General features: G+C 45.5%; 1 protein-coding gene across 4 annotated transcripts in view; it reads right to left on the bottom strand.

Annotated features, from left to right (window-relative positions):
- Positions 1-16,617, bottom strand: part of CGNL1 (cingulin like 1) — a 101,947-nt gene that overhangs the window by 15,145 nt on the left and 70,185 nt on the right. For 2 of the 4 annotated variants that reach the window (XM_060150727.1, XM_060150736.1), the window contains exons 9-14: positions 16,300-16,404; positions 10,941-11,093; positions 9,188-9,358; positions 5,591-5,752; positions 3,287-3,376; positions 2,550-2,592 (exon numbers count right to left, since the gene is read on the bottom strand). In XM_060150727.1, the coding sequence (XP_060006710.1) occupies positions 2,550-2,592; positions 3,287-3,376; positions 5,591-5,752; positions 9,188-9,358; positions 10,941-11,093; positions 16,300-16,404 (724 nt within the window). The remainder of the gene's footprint in view (positions 1-2,549; positions 2,593-3,286; positions 3,377-5,590; positions 5,753-9,187; positions 9,359-10,940; positions 11,094-16,299; positions 16,405-16,617) is intronic. The other 2 variants (XM_060150709.1, XM_060150720.1) reach the window with 1 other exon arrangement.

Genomic DNA, 16,617 nt, shown 5'->3' with positions numbered 1-16,617 from the left:
GATGTTCAGAGGGTGCCAAAAAAAAAAAAAGATTTAGACAGGGAGCTTGTGAGCATGCAGAGATTAAGTAGAGAGAAGAGCTGCAACCTTTGACTTTTTAATTTAAAGAGACCAAGATCCAAAACATAAAGTTCCCCATGCCTTCCCTCTTCAGAGCAGTTTGCAGCACATCCAGACCGGATGCTACAAATCAGGTTGGAGAGGACAGACAGGCACCATTTCCTGCTCCTTAAGAGACATCTCCCGTGAGGAGGTGTCACAGGGCAGCATGTGAGGGGGCGGAGAAGGGGTCTTAGGTTTAGAAGCTTCCCATTTCTCTGATTCGGGCAGGAAGGCAGCCGGTACATCCCTAGAAGTTAACCTAAATGAACTGAAACAACTTCAGAATCAAGGCCCACCTGTCTACACTCAGAGCCCTTTCTTGAACCTTTACTTTAAGAGGCAAGAAGCGAGTCTCCGATTGACCTTGACTTTGAGTGAGAAGTAAATGCTTTCCTGTAAGGTGGGTATATTTGACAAACCCATTTCTCTACCCTTGCTCAAAAATCCAAAGGCACCTCATGCCAGAAGAGAGCACTCCATCAGGAGACCCCACTTCATCTCAGCGGTTTGTTTTGTTTTATTGTTTTCGTAATTCCTACCTCAGTTTGAACACGATGCTCAATTTCTCCACTTTTAACAGACACCAGGCTTTACCCTCCCTACCCCAGAGAGTGCAGTGAGAACAAAGAAAAGTGACGAGGAAAATAGAACAAATAGAGCAAAAAGGCTAGAGACATTGGTGAAACCCATCTTTTCAGGCACATAAACTCAGACACAGGGAGGGAATGACAGAGTTAAAGGGCGACTCAGACACTTAATTTTATAAGACCTTCTCACAGCATTTCAGTGTGAGAATTCAGAAAAGACTTCAGAAATCTCCTGGACAAACAGCCTCCTTTGCATAGATCTTAGAGGCTGCGCTCAGAGGGGTGGAGACTTCCCTGGAGCTACGTGGGGTCGGTGCAGGAGGCTGGACAAGGGATTCTTCTCCAGAGAACAACTACGTCCCCTCTACTACTTCCTCCCCGGGCTTACTTTAGGTTCTCAGCTCAGTGAAAATATTTTCAACCTTGAGCAGATCACAGAGAGCAGTTCTATTACCCACAAATCCTGCTGAGAGAAGAGAGAAGAGGCCCAAAGCAAACAGACCTAAGTGACGGGCCTCCTTTGTGTTGGGCCATCAGCAGACTCAACGGAGGCAACCATCTCTGGTTCAGTTTGTCTGTGTTTTGCTTCGGGTCTGGAAGGCTGTTTTAACTGCCTGGTTATGGATAGGATGACATACTTCCCCACCACTCCTCCTTGCCTAAGTTGCAAGAAGCATTAGCAAAACAAATTCAGGGCCACTTCTCGCATCATCACCAACGCTTAGCAGATCCTGAAAAGCCCTGTGGTAAGGGGGCGCCTTAGCCAGGCCGGCAGGAATTCCTAACAAAGCAGCTTCTATACCAGCAGGAGAACTTAGAAAATGCAGACTTTACTAAGAACTATTAGGTCTCAAACGTCAAGGTTGGGCTCTCCACCCGAACTTCAGGTTTCCATGAAGGTCCTTCTCTAAACTTTTGCAGCTCAGGTCAGGTGGGCTGCCACCCCTCCAGAGGAATGATACTAGCACCATAAACAGGACTGAAATATGTGGGCAGAACCCAAGTGCAGTGGGAGGGTGGATGGAGCCTCTGCTTGGAATTTCCTTCACTCTCGGGAGCAAAGGAGCACCAGAATCCGACCTGTTTGCAAAGAAGCTGTCAATAGGGAAGCAAAGGCAGATGGAAGAGAAGCCAGTGATTCACCTTCAGCTTTGAACAGGGGCTACCAGCCTAGAACGGCATTGTCCCTAAGCGCTGGAAGCTCCAGTTCTTGGTCATCCCAAAGTGTGGGAAAGGTGGCACATATGAGTAAGGAGAAGGGTGAGCAGAGGAAAGTGGGAAGATTCCATAGTAATTTTGTATTAATTTGTATTTCAGACTTTTTATTTAAATCCTTCACACAGATAATTTCCTAAATTATACTCAGTACCATCCAAGGCTCTTAGGTTTTGTTTGCATTGTTTACTTAAGAAAGTGCCCAAAGCAAATCAAAAGGTGAAGAGCTTTGTAAATGTCTATTAAATGTACAGTTTTACTGGCACCATTTTCAGGAGCTGGGCGTAAAAATAAGTTGTCATTGAAAGTACATCCCATCAGAGGTTTCTATAGGTATCCAAAGGTATCATGTAAATAAAAGGCTCAGATTAGTGACTACAAACTCTCTGTAAAACCACCACTGAATGTTCTGAATCCTTGTCCCATAATATTTCCACATTTTTATCTGTCAGATGGTTTGGGCATGCAATGGGGACACGGTAACCAGCTAATGGTGCTACCACTTTCTAGTGATGTGACACCCCATCTCCAGGATATGACTCAGGCACTCTGAACTTTTTTTTTTTTAATTAAAACATGGAAACAAACCCTCAGAACCTTGGGATTATCCCAAGTGTGGTTTGGGAAATTAGTTCCATTACGTACAATGTGAGGACAGTGAACGATCCCTGGCTGCCTCCCAGTGTTCCTATAAGGATCAGATATAAGTGAAACTCCTGTCATTTGAAAACTGCGAAAAGCACTCACTTGCAAGGTACTGTTACTGTACTGTGGATGCCTCAGAGGTGTATGTATTGCTAATTTGCTGGCAAAGTTCTTTTTTTTTTGCGGTACGCAGGCCTCTCACTGTTGTGGCCTCTCCCGTTGCGGAGCACAGGCTCCGGACACGCAGGCTCAGCGGCCATGGCTCACGGGCCCAGCCGCTCCGCGGCATGTGGGATCTTCCCGGACCGGGGCACGAACCCGTGTCCCCTGCATCGGCAGGCGGACTCTCAACCACTGCGCCACCAGGGAAGCCCTGCTGGCAAAGTTCTTAACGGAGAAGACTGCATCATATCATTTACTTCCCATGGCACGAATACAGTGGTAGCTAGCAAATTTCATGATTGCTTGTTAAACTAATGATTCTTAGAGCCTCAGCTCTAAAAGCACTTTGCCTATTGTGACTAATACATTGTTATACATAACCACTCTGGAAACTTCCACTCTATATGCTCCATGTTATATATTACACCTCCCTCTTAGTGACTGACCCCACCTTCCATCCTTTCCATCAGCCAGGGACTTTCTCTCCCTCCTCCAGCTGAATCCTCAGGCTTAACCTCTCACATTTCCTGTTTCATGCAGGGTGATCCACTCACCACTCAACTACAGAACAGTACCTGTTCCCTGCCCCGAGTGATCCTCTCAGACAGCGAATCCGAGTTGTTTCTTTCTTCTTCCAGCTCCATCTCCAGTTGAGACACCTTGTCCTAAGAAAGAAGTCACAAACACAGCCTATTTAACTTGCACTGACCAAGTTTTTAGGAGCAAGGACTGCGCTGTGGAAGGACAACCCCAAGGGCAAATCAGAGCTGAACACCATGAATTAGAGTTTGGAGGAAAGATGTGTCTTTTTCTCATACTGTGCAAAGTACATCTTTTTAAAACTGGGTTTTATTGGTTTTATAATGTAAAATATAATTGTGCATCTAGAAAGTACATAAAAGGAGAAAACAATATTTACCCCAAACCCTAACAAGCACTGAGGATATTTTAGCATGTTTCCTTCAAGCCTTTTTTTTTTCCTTATGAATCAGTAATTTTACAAATATCTACCTAAGCTTAACAGGTATCTGTTAAAAAACAATGTGGAAACCAAGATATCGTCCAAGGCACACTCCTCTAAATACTCTAAACTCAGGACAATGTTCTTCCTCTCTCCTGCTCAGGGCTTCCAAGACCCTCCCAGGAATAGAGTCTAGAACAACCTTTTGCATCTGCCTTTTTCTGCTAGGGAACCTCATATACTTAGCACCGTGCACTCCCAAATCCCCATCAGAGTAACATAAAGACAGCCAGCCCATTCTGCTAAACCGAATATTCACAGAAGAAGAGTAACTTCTATCTTCCTCAGCCTTCCTAATTTAACATCACTGAGTGTTAAGAGGAAAGTACTTCAAAGTAGCTTTGTGTACCAAAGGAAAAAAAAAAAAAGAGGCTCTGAACACAAACCACCCCACCTCGAACTGGGGGCCTGTGGGGTTTGTACATGTGTTTCTCCTGCCACCAGCCAACGTGTCATATGTCTGGATTAAGTCAGAGCCATGAGCCAGACACACTAAAAGCAATCAGCATTACGAGTCTCTGTGAGCCTGCAGCATCTGTACATAAATATTGTCTCTGCGATTGTCAAAGTTGGCTGACAAGCCTCCGTATGCACCAAAAATAAAACAGAACTCGTGAATGACTAAATGTCTGTGAATGCCTTCCCTGTTGTGAGTGAAATCTACAGAGAACCCAGAAAGCTCTCTCCCAGGAGTCCAAAGTCCCCAAAACCAACTCAAAACAGCTGGGTCCTGCACCAAACCTCCTTGTTTGTTCAGTGGTTGCTGACCCCTCCAAGACCAGTGTCACTCAGAATCACCAGAGATCCACAAGTACCGCATTTACATACGACAGTCACCTGAGTTTCTAAGTTTCCAGACAATCGCCTTTATTGAGAGAGCTCCTGAGTCTGAGAATTCATCTGTTAAGTGTTAGTAAAGGAACAAGCAAGATATGAGTCCCAACAAGACAGTCCTGCCAGCCGCCTCTTAGGGAGGAAACACCCTCGGGTGTGCCGCACAGGGGTGGGGTCTTGAGAGCTGTTCATTTTATAATTAATGGAGAAATAGCTCAGATACTGCACAGGGGCAAATGAAGCTTAGCTATGCCATGGCTTCTACACCTTGAGTTAGTCAAAGGAAATGTTCTTTTTAGTCAGAATATTCTAGAAGGAGATGATCTGGCAACCTAACGTGTGCCTAAAAGCACCTCTTCGCAGGGCTCTCTTCTTGCCTATAATCTGTACTGTACAGAACCCAGCAGGAGACTTCAGGGGGTCAGGCCAAGGGTCATTACGCCAAAGGTTCTCACGTCGCTGCCTGACGAGGCTTTAGCTTGTGTTTAACCAGATTGTTTGGGTCCTAGAATAATCACTTCCTAGTTACCTGGGTTGACCTTAGCTTGACTTAAAATGACCTCCCCTAATGAGATTAGAACCAGGACATCAGCAAAACACACGGCAATCTAGCGGTGGGTGGGTGGGGGGGGGCATGACACCCTAACCAGGTAATTCTAAGCCTCTAAAAGGGCCCATCTAATAAAATCTTTAATGGTTGAAACATCACTCCCTGGATATCAACTGCTACTAAGTCCCCTGGAGGTTTTAAAAGTTATTTCTATTGATCTGTGAAGTTGAATCAGGAATTCCACTGATTTTAAATTCCAGCTCTCTCCCCCTGGCCTTGAGCACGGTCTATTTCCATCATTCCTTCCAGCTCTGACATCTTATGAGTCTACAAACTACTACCTTCTTCCTCAAATCAAGAAATGACTTTACTGTCTTGCTGTTCAAGAGAAAAAAAGCCAAAGACTGCCCAAAGGCTGAGGCGTGAGCGGAAAGTCTGCTTCCCTCGAGTCCCACACCCGCGCCGCCCACAAACCTCCAACTGCTTGAGGAGTCGGCTTCGGTCATCCTTGAGGTGACTCTTGGCTTCCAGCTCGTACTCCAGGTCCTTAAGCGTCTGCTCCAGAAGCTGCCTTTTCGTGAGCGCTTCCTCCTGAGCTCTCTGGTAGTCCCGTAACTCTTCCTCCAACAGACGCGTCTGGAATGAAGAGGGGCTAGGGTGCTTATCCCGGCAAGTCAGGAGCACAGAGATCTCGTCAACGTGCAGGCTGACCCTGAAGAGGATTGGGCGGCCCCCACACTCCACTGGGGTTCAGAAGCCCGTGAGCAAGCGCCACCTTCTTCTGGGCCTCAGTTTCCTCTTTTGTAAAAAGAAGTCGCTTTTCCAGCTACAGAGAGCAACCCATTGGGTTATAAATTCAATTCAGTAGATATTGGCCAGTGTTAAATATAACAGAAAAAAGTATCAGAGTAGTACAAGCAAATATTGTTGTAGGTCATGGCTGAAGATACCCGAAAGCGCTTGAACTAAGTAAGAGCCTCCCAGAGTGTAATCTATCACCCACCCGTATCAGGCTCCTCTCAACAGAGGTTTAAAGCTGGGGGGAGATAAAAGCTAAAATCATGACCCCAAAGCAACCTGCAGGCACAAAATCTATTAGTATAAACATGTAAATTAAGTGAAAACCACTACTCTCCAGAAGAATATGTTATGTTGTCAAATTTTCCAGTGTTTTGTTCCTCCACAAGGTGGCACTGAACTAATAGTTTGAAGAAAGTGCAACCGACAGCTTTGATTCGCAAGGGGTTGTCTGTGTTTTCCACTCCTCTGGAATCTCCCCAAGGGAACTAGGCAACTCAGCACACAGAAGGTACTCCTTAAACATCTCTGTGGACTGATTCGGTGAAACCTGAGGCTGTCTGTTTGGTTCTCAACTTCCTTCCCTCCTGGAGGTGGTACAGGGTAGCAGGTGAAAGCACAGTCATAGGAATTGAATACACCAAGGGTTAATTTCCTTCAGGGAGTATATGATAGCAAGTGGCAAACTTCATGAAAGAGTACCAGCCTTTGGGGGTGATCTTCACGGAAAAGTTGGGGGAGTCTCAAAGATACTCTTTTTGGGGACCCAATAGGTTAGGCTACTTTAGGAAGCCCAGAGGGAAGACTAGGAACTGTGTTCCTCTTCTGGAGGCTGATAGGAACACCTGAAATTTCTATGAAAACAGCAGTCTTAAAGAAGACATCTCCAGATAAAGACCTAGTCTGGTTTTGGTGGTGACTGAGTGAAAGCACAAAGTGAAAATCATCCCATGGAAAAAGGATGACGAGACATTCTTTGGATACAGAGGTACTCCAGAGCGTGAAAAAAAATCTCTCCAAAAAAAAGTCTTTAAAAAAAATTCTCTGTGCTTCAGTTTCCTGATTTGCAATATTGGGATAAATATAAAACGTACCTTAAAAAGCTGTCATGAGACTCAAATGAGATAATACCCCCAAAAGAACATGGGTTTTAGAGTCAGAAAGACTGACAGGTAATGGTACAGCTCACCCTTCCTTCCCCAATGCCCAGCACATTCCTACCTTCCGATGCCCAGTAGATCCCTCCTAACATCTATCGAGGGCTCTATCATACAAGAGTATTCATTAAGGATATGCACAAGAGAATAGTACAGCGTCTGGAATCATGAGTAAGTAAATAACTTCTGAACCTACTAGTGCTACCTTTAAGTAGTTGAAGCTGCTCTTTGCTAAGTGGGATTTAGAAAATAAACTGAACAGTGAACTCTAAGTCTTAATTCTCTAACGATGACCTTCATCAGAACTTTTCTAGCTCTATGCCAAAGGCAGAATAGGTAAAATGCCTATTTCTCTCAAAGCAAAGGAGGCAGTACTACAGCACTTAGGGTGGATGGACCCTTGCAGCATTTTTATTTACTGAGAGCTTTAACTCAGCTCAACCAAAATGTGGTGGAGGGTGGTGAACAGAGTTGAGCTTGAGTTTCTCAAGGATCCCAAGTGACCTTGGCTTACTAATTCATTTTTGTTTTAAATGACTCCATGACTTCACCATCCTGACTTAGGGTGGTGTCTGAGTGCAGTTTCCTTCTAGACTGATGAGGTGTCTGTTTCTGCCATGCAAATGGAAATAGTGCCTCACAGGGCTAGACCGCTGAGAAAAATCTAGGAAGTGCCGTCTCTGTTTTCATCATAAGGAATCCTTTTTGGAATTACTGCCCTTTTACAAACAACACTGGTCTCTATCTGGCCTTAACTAATCTCTCTGGATCTCAGTTTCCTTATCTAACTAGAGGGTCTCTAAGGTTCCTTCCTACCCGAAGATTCTAGCAGAGTAATAATTACACAAAAACCAAGGGAAAGCACTTTACAGGGGTCACCGTGACACTGATTTTCTGAAATCAAAACAGGATACCAGGTGTTCGTTTGCATTCTGGCAAGTATCAGGATCCTCCCACCCAATTGCTGTAGAAATGATTCTTCTTCAAGGCCAGAGAACTGTGCTGTCGATAGGCTAGTTTCAGTTCTTACTAGGAGTCCTGTATCCTAAGACCCTAAACCAGAGGGGACCTGTTACCAGGGTCCTTTCAGAAGTATTCTAGAAGCCTGTAATAAATATCCATTGTTCTTTCACACAGTTTCAGCGCTGACTCATGGGCGACCTTCCTTTGATCATCAAAGATAATAAAAGTTTGTTTTCTGAAGAAAAATTTGTTTTCCTGTGGAATCTTAGTGCTCTTGGCACTGCTTATGAAAAAAAAAGCAAGCTTTAGAATTAAAAAAACCAAAAAACTAATATCAGTGTCCAGGATATATAGACCCTCTGCCATATAGTCTCACGTTACCTCATTTAATGACTAAATCATTATTATTTTGTATACTTTTAAAGAGGGAGAAACAGATGCTCAGAAAATTGGGGTAACTTGCTCAATGTCATGCAGCTGGCAAGAGACAGAGCAGAAATCAGCTTACGCTGTACTTGCATTTTAGAGTCTTCAGCTTTCCATTAAAATAATCAAAAACATTCCCTTTATTACACCCAGTTCTTCAGAAGTCCAGACTGAAGGAAGCTAACATTTGGGTTACTCTGCCCTATTATTCTTAAATATAAAACCAAGAATATGTTTTAATAATTTCACTACTCATAAATTCCTGAAGATTTCTGTTTGTCCCCATTATCGTTGTTCTGAAACTCTTACCCACCACTCCCACGGCAATGAAAGTCTCTATATGTATAATTTTAAACGAATGGCCAAAAAAAGGAAAATTAGTTATTATAATCCCTGTTCTAAGATTAAATGAAAACAATGATACATCTAAATCACTTAGACACAGCTGGGCACACTACTGGTGCTCCACCAACGGCAGCTAAGCTTTTTAGGCAGATCTTGGATTAATCACGAAAATGGTCCAACTAAAGCTGTGTCCACGTAACCTCAGAGGCCCTGGGTCCTCTGTGTCTTGGAATGCCATCTGCCCCGAAGTAACCATCCCGAGAAGCAAGCACACACGCTGTCTTAAGGATCTACCCCAAGCCTCTCCTAGAAGAGTTTCAAAGCAGTCTCGAAGGATATTCTGAACACGGGTAAACCAGGAACTGCTCTGGCCAGGCATTACCTCATCCTGCATTTTCACGGCAGTCAGACGGGACTTCTCTGCCTCTAGAGTTTTCTCCTTCAACTGCCTTTGCATTTCTGCAAGTTCCCTGCGATTTTTCTCCTTGTATTCATCCAGCTGGTTCTGGAGCTCCAGCGTTGATGCGCGGGACACCTCAACAATGTCAGCCATCTGGAAGAAGTGACATGGGTGAGAGCCCACCCTGTAATGCTCCATCTGGGGCCAGGGAGCTAGGTGTGCGTCCCAGCTCAACACGTCTCCTCTGCTTTCTTCTGGAGCACCCCACCCCAAAGACTGCAAAGCACCTGGTCGCGATCTGCCCAGGATTAGTCTCCTCTAACTTGGAAGCAACATGGAGGTGTGAACAAGCACATCCTCTGGAGCTAGATCCACGGTCTTGGGTCACATCCTCGCTCTGCCGCTTACCAGCTACATGGCTGGGGCATTACCTACTCTCTCTGGGCCTCTGCAGTGTACTCCTTAAAAATACTGAAACCATAATCTTTACCTTGCAGGGCTGTTGTCAAGATTAAAACGATACATAGAGACGGAATTCTAGTTAGATACAAAATAGCTGGTAGCAATCACACTGCTGGGCATATACCCTGAGAAAACCATAATTCAAAAAGAGTCATGTACCACGATATTCACTGCAGCTCTATTTACAATAGCCAGCAGATGGAAGCAACCTAAGTGTCCATCATCAGATGAATGGATAAAGAAGATGTGGCACATATATACAATGGAATATTACTCAGCCATAAAAAGAAATGAAATTGAGTTATTTGTAGTGAGGTGGATGGACCTAGAGTCTGTCATACAGAGTGAAGTAAGTCAGAAAGAGAAAGACAAATACCGTATGCTAACGCATATATATGGAATTTAAGGGAAAAAAATGTCATGAAGAACCTAGGGGTAAGACAGGAATAAAGACACAGACCTACTAGAGAATGGACTTGAGGATATGGGAGGGGGAAGGGTAAGCTGTGACAAAGTGACAGAAAGGCATGGACATATATACACTACCAAACGTAAGGTAGATAGCTAGTGGGAAGCAGCCGCATGGCACAGGGAGATCAGCTCGGTGCTCTGTGACCACCTAGAGGGGTGGGATAGGGAGGGTGGGAGGGAGGGAGATGCAAGACGGAAGAGATATGGGAACATATGTGTATGTATAACTGATTCACTTTGTTATAAAGCAGAAACTAACACGCCACTGTAGAGCAGTTATACTCCAATAAAGATGTAAAAAAGAAAAAAGAAAAATAGCTGGTAAATGACTGGCACACAGTAGGTCTCAAAACAATGGCAGCTACTCAGGGTGGCTCCATCAGCTCTGTGCCTTTTCCCTTCTGGGTGTTTTAGGGCAGAGGAGCAGCAACTACTGGGCTTCAAAACTGCCTTTCATATTCCTGCACAAGAAAGAGACGTGCAAGTACACAGATGACGCACAAAGACAGAGGTTTTGATTCAGGTAACATCTGTGAAGTCTGCAGTGACGTGCCAGGCTTCTTCGGGCAGCTGTTGAGAGGAGCTGGGCCCAGGATCCAGAGGGCATTTTCTAAACCAGTTCCCCTGTGACTGGGATTATCAACAAGTCGGAAGAGCTGCTTCCCGGGAGCTGCAAATCCCTGACACATGTGTGCTGAGACACACTGCAGGTCTCCTCAGCTCTATCAGGCCCTTACGGGAGGGGGGGCTGGGTCACACGCCCTCTCCCTCCTCCTCTCCCTCCCCTCTTCCTACCCCTCACCTCCTTCTGCAGTTTCTCGATGGTCTTGTCAAGGTGCCATCTCTCGTTCTCCATTTCACCCTTCAGTCTCCTTAACTGCTCCTTCTGCTTCGTCTCGTCTTTTAGCTTCTCAGACAACTGCCTCTGCTCCTGGGTGGCCTGACTCAGATTTCTCTGCAGATGGCAGGGAAAGGACAGTGCTATCACCTACCTACCAGGTCAGCCACAGAAACAGGTGGCAGAGGGAGTTTCACAGCCACACCACAAAGCAATCAGACCTGCTACATCAGTGATAACAAAAAGAATCAAAATAAAGCCATCACAGAGACACAAGGACATTGTCGGCTCTGCAATCCAGGGACCAAGACGCAAAGTTGATTTAACCAGAGACATACGCAGGAATGAAGGGCAGACGAAGGATGTATTACAGAAAACGGCCAAGGCTGCTGCAGGTGGTGATCCAGGATAGTGTCCAAAAACCTGACAGAACTCATGCTTGAAAACTGAGGTAAAGTTATACATTAGACAAACTTAAACCCATGTGGCAATTGACATCCTGTGATAGATAGCACTGCACCTAATGTTCGAGCATTTTCTCTGCTATGCAGATGATTCTCACAATTAAAAGAGCTAAAAATGAATCTGTAAGAAAAAAGAACATTATCCCATGGGCCAAGAGTCCACTTGGGTAGGGGGAGTTATAATCAACAGAATCCAGGGGTTGGACTACACATAGAAGGAAAGGAATTTGGCAGTCCACAAGCTGATGAACCTGATGGACAGAAGGTACTAAACGGAAGAAACACTAGTCAGGAAAAGTACAAACGAGTGGTTATTTAGTGAATCAGCACCAAATACTAGTACTTCTTAAAAAATGTACCATCTTGGGTGCGATGTTTCCCCTGGGTTCCTCTGAGGCTCTCATCTCACAACATTATACAGACTGATGTCCTTTACGTAAAAATCATGCAACTCTAAAAAGAAAAAAAAAGAAAATCCTAAAATATCTTTGGAAGATTATAGTGGCTTCTTTAAACGGCTGAGTGTTAAGGCCTTTGGCATAAGGATATCATGAAGGGGCACAGCTCAGAATGGGGGAGCATGACCCAAACAGGAGCTAGATCATAAGAAAAATGTTATCAGGCACTGAGGGCTGAATGTGGGTTAGTACAAGTACTGCTTAGGACCTACTCAGTCTTGTGTCCCTGCAGAGGCTGTATAAGGACAATGGTTGTATTTGTACAGTGCTTAACAGTTTACAAGCTGCTGTCACGTGCAGTAACTCAGGCGTTTTGAAAACACTCACAAAGCACTTCAGGCACTCCTGATTTGCAAAGCTTTGGAACAGCTCTGCTGGCCAGCCACATGGCCTGGGGCCAAAAAGCCACCTGTGGAGGGCTGCGCTCAAAGAAACAGCCAGCAGAGCCGGGCTGCTGAAGTTGATTGCTGCAGGGACCCAATGTCAACAAAAGCAGCTGGGGAAAGAGGGTGGTAAAAGAAAGGTAATCGGGAGTTCAGTGGGGGGGCAATTAGCAGGAGTGAGTCTCACCATGGTCCAGCCGGACACACACCAGAGGGAGGGTCAACCCCTGGGACTTGTGTCTGTGGTTGATTTAGTGGTGTTGGGGGCAAAAAGCAGCACACAGGGTAAGGTAAGCAAGGTATGGTTGGTTCCTTCATGTGGGAGAAAGCTCTCAGGAACATGTATCCCAACATGTCAATTCTTGAACAAAAACAAATACAGAAGGACATCAACACCTTCCCATAGAACCGCCAGGATCCAGCTCAACCCCTGCCCCTGCAGATCCCCCAGCCTCTCTTTTTCTTCCTTCTGGATCCCAATCCCAGGGGCCCCAGCCCAGCAGACAAGCCAGCCTCGGCTCCATTCAACCTCCACGTGGTGAGTGCACTTCTGTTTCACCCTTGGCTCGGGGAGGGCTCCCCTACCACCCCTCCACACTGGCTCTGCTCTCCTGTGTCACTGGAGACACCCCAGACTCCTCCACTCTGAGCCTGGGGCCTGGCCAACACCCCCTGTCCCAACATACACATTTGCCTAGAATAGTAATTTCGCTAAATTATTTTTAAAACATTTCTTGCATGCTCGCCTCTATTGCAGGGTAGTAAGATCTGTAAAGGCAAGAAATAGATTTTCTATCTCAGTATGCCTCACAGTCCAGATTCACTCTTAGGCATATGATAAAAACTCAGTGGTTGAGAATTAACACCTATCCCCAAAAGTGATCTAAAGATTTCTTATATCAGAATCACCGGGCAAGGGTGGTGGACTGCTTACATAAAATGCAAAATCTAGCCTGTTCTGATGGAATCACAATTTTTCTTAGAGTGGAGCCCACACATTTGCATCTGAAAGTTCCTCAGATAATTCTAACATACTCTAAAGTTTAGAAATGCTGTTTAAACAATGCTCTGCCTCTTCAGTGATTCAAGAAATATGTTCCAATATGTCCACGCTGAGAAAGTATGTCCCAAATTCACAGGAAAAGCAGCCAACTTGGCAACTTTGCATTTAGGAGTTAGGTGTGAAATGCTCTATAGCTACAGTGACCGTATTTCCAAGACCAGCCAGACAAGGCCATTGACTAACACTGGGACAAAAATCTGAGGAAAATGTATCAGGTCGGAAAGTCCAAAACACAAGGTTGGTGGACGTATAGTGAGTGCCCTTGAGCTTGGGGACCATTATCTCAGTGGATGCAAAGCCTTTCACTATATGGTTGAGCAAGGTCCCGGTATTAACGATAACCAAGTGGCAGGTGAGCCAAAGTGCTGAAAGGAATGAGAGGTTTGATCAGAAGGAAGTCAGTCTCCTCAGAGCCCGTGCCACACAAGCATGGGGGCTTTCTTCTTCTCTCGCCTCAATACACAGGGTGGGAGGTGCAGGCATACAGAGGAATATATCATTATCCCTCCCTGAAGGAAAGAACTATGGCTTCCCCATCTGCAGAAGCCAGTTCTCAAGGGAATCAGAGATGTCTTTGCCATGAATGCAGTTCAAGTAGATCTACACAGCGGTGCACAATCCTCAACCAAGTGGTAGGGCTGAAGCAAACCAAGAACGGCATCCCCTTTAAGAACCTCTGTCTCTGTCTGAGTCATAATAAATCAGACCTAAGTTCACATGGTCTTCAGCCACTATGTAAAGAAATACATTTATCATCCACGAAGATGCAACAGATTGCTAAAGGCACAAAGATTTTGAAATGTAAAATGCTTATGTGAGGGGGAAAAAACCCCGGCTACTCTCTCCTCTTACTCTAAGGGTTAAGCTCCCTTCGGTTGCCAGCTTTGGGAGAAGCATGCAGAAAAAGTTATCGAACTAAAGGAATGACCGTCTGGTTCCCAAACGGAGAAAAAGCAAAGTATTTTTCAGTGATGGTGCACTTTTCACAGCACGACTTTTTTTGTTTTTTGTTTGAAGATTTTTTTTTGATGTGAACCATTTTTAAAGTCTTTATTGAATGTGTTGCAACACTGCTTCTGTTCTATGTTTTGGTTTTTTGACTGCAAGGCATGTGTGATCTTAGCTCCCCGAATGGGGATCAAACCCACACTCCCTGCATTGGAAGGCGAAGTCTTAACCACTGGACCGCCAGGGAAGTCCCTCATAGCACTGCTTTTGAGACCAGATAATTGAGATAATGATGGTGAGACTGTTGGAGCCTCTTAAAATTCTTGCTGGATTATGTTGCCAGTGGCTAGCACAGCTACGCACTGCACGAAGCACCCTCCCCATCTCAGCACCGCTGGGAAAACAGGCCTGAACAAAAAGTAACAGGTCAGGGATAATTTCCAAGGCAAGGATGGTGAGCCAGAGATGGGGGGTGGGTGGCGATTACATTAAGATCTTTAGACCTTGAGGCCATCATCTGTTGTCTCCGCTGAATTAGCTTTGAGTTGCAGATTCACAGCTGCTGAACCACTTCCTTCTGTGTGAAACTTTCTGGTTTGACCAAAAGATGATAAAGACAGAGCCTGTAATAGCTGCACCCAGTGCCTGGTGTGGACGTGACACAAAGGCGCACGCTTTTGCCCCTGAAGAGTACAAATGTTTTTTCCTCTCTTTCTGTGCCCAACTAGCTCGGAGATTTAAACCCTGCACTTTGGCTGCTCGGCTGTAGCCATCACAAGCCTTAAACAGCAGCACAGTGAAACTGCCATCCACACAAAATCAACCAAACAAGAGTTAATAACAAAGACCTAGATTTAAAGAAAAAGAAAAAGAAATGCAAAGCGAGGACAGTCAGACACCAAAATGAGGAAAAGACAGGGCTTTACTGCATGCAAAAACAAGGTCTATGTCCAAAGCAAGAGAGAAGGTGCAGATTCGGGGGTGAGAGCTCCTGAGTCGCGGCTGACCTGAGTGAACCCTAGTGCAAGCAGGTTCCCCTCCTCTAGCCCCAAGGAGTTGAAGCTGTATATGAAAGGAAAGCTGCAATTAGGCATTTTTAACTATGAATCCTGAGCTATCTCCTGACACTTTCCACATGCCCCTCCCCGACCTATCCTTACAGACAAGCAAGTCCTAAGGGAAAACTTTAACAGCCTCCTCTAGGACAACTGCTCAGAAGCACCGGCTTTTACCTCCTCGTAAGCTCGCCTGAGGGATGCTTGATGCTGCTGGTTCTTTAAAACCCCAGAGCAGGTAGAAGGAGGGACACACCTGGATCACGCTGAGGTCACTGTGCAAAGTCTATTTAGAACCTCCGTGCAGACTTTTTTTTTAAAGGATGTACTTCAGGCTTTCTAACCTTCAAATGGGAAAACCTAATTTTCCAGGAACCTGCCTATTTTGAATAGAGACAGCTATCTAGTTTCAAGGAAATGACTTTCTCCTGCTCTTTTTAATAGCCATCTTGGAGGACTGCACTCTGAGGAGTCTATTGGCTCAGAGGAGAAAGGAAATTGGCTTCTGCCGCAGAGCTGACGCTACACTGCCTTGGGGACCAATTCTGGCGGCCTTCCTCACACAATTCATGTTTTATCTTTGGAAAGCTGTCAGGCTCTTTAATGTCTAGAGCAGGATCTCTCAACCTTGGCACTACTGACATTTGGGTAACTCACTGCTGTGGGGACTCTCCTGTGCACTGTAGCAGGTTTAGCAGCATCCCTGGCCTCCACCCGCTAGACGCCAGTAGGATCTCCCCAGTTGTGACAATCAACCATCTCCAGACATGGCCAAATGTCCCCCAGTTAAGAACCACTGGTCTAGATAGACAGTCTGAAGTCCAGGACGGTTATTATTATGAAAGGAGCTGCCTGGAAGGACAGGACCAGTGGCGATCTGTACATGTCCCTCCGAGTTTGCTTCTCGAACTTCCTCTGTGGGGGATTAAAGACAACAGCCCTCAGAGTTTACCTGAGCATCTTCCAGCTCACTCTCCAGGGCCCTTCTGGCTGACGCTGCTTCTTTTTCTTCTTTTCTTGCATGCACGAGGGCCTCCTCTAATTGCCGAGTTTCTCCCTACAATGAAACACGGGGTCAGTGTACACGCAGATGTGTGCTATGCCTAGGAAGCTGACCTGGTGGCGTGAAAGGCATGCAGGGGACATCCACAGACACAGCCAGCAGAGGCTGCAGTCACAGTGCACCTGTCAAGGGCCCACGACAGGACACAACAGCCGTACAGATGTGTGTGCCTGTCTGCAGCTCCATACTTAACCAGAGGTGAACAAC

Source organism: Lagenorhynchus albirostris, chromosome 1, assembly GCF_949774975.1.
Source record: "Lagenorhynchus albirostris chromosome 1, mLagAlb1.1, whole genome shotgun sequence".
Lineage (NCBI taxonomy): Eukaryota > Metazoa > Chordata > Mammalia > Artiodactyla > Delphinidae > Lagenorhynchus > Lagenorhynchus albirostris.
Note: the sequence above shows the minus strand (reverse complement) of the source record. Positions and strands in the feature narration are given on the sequence as shown.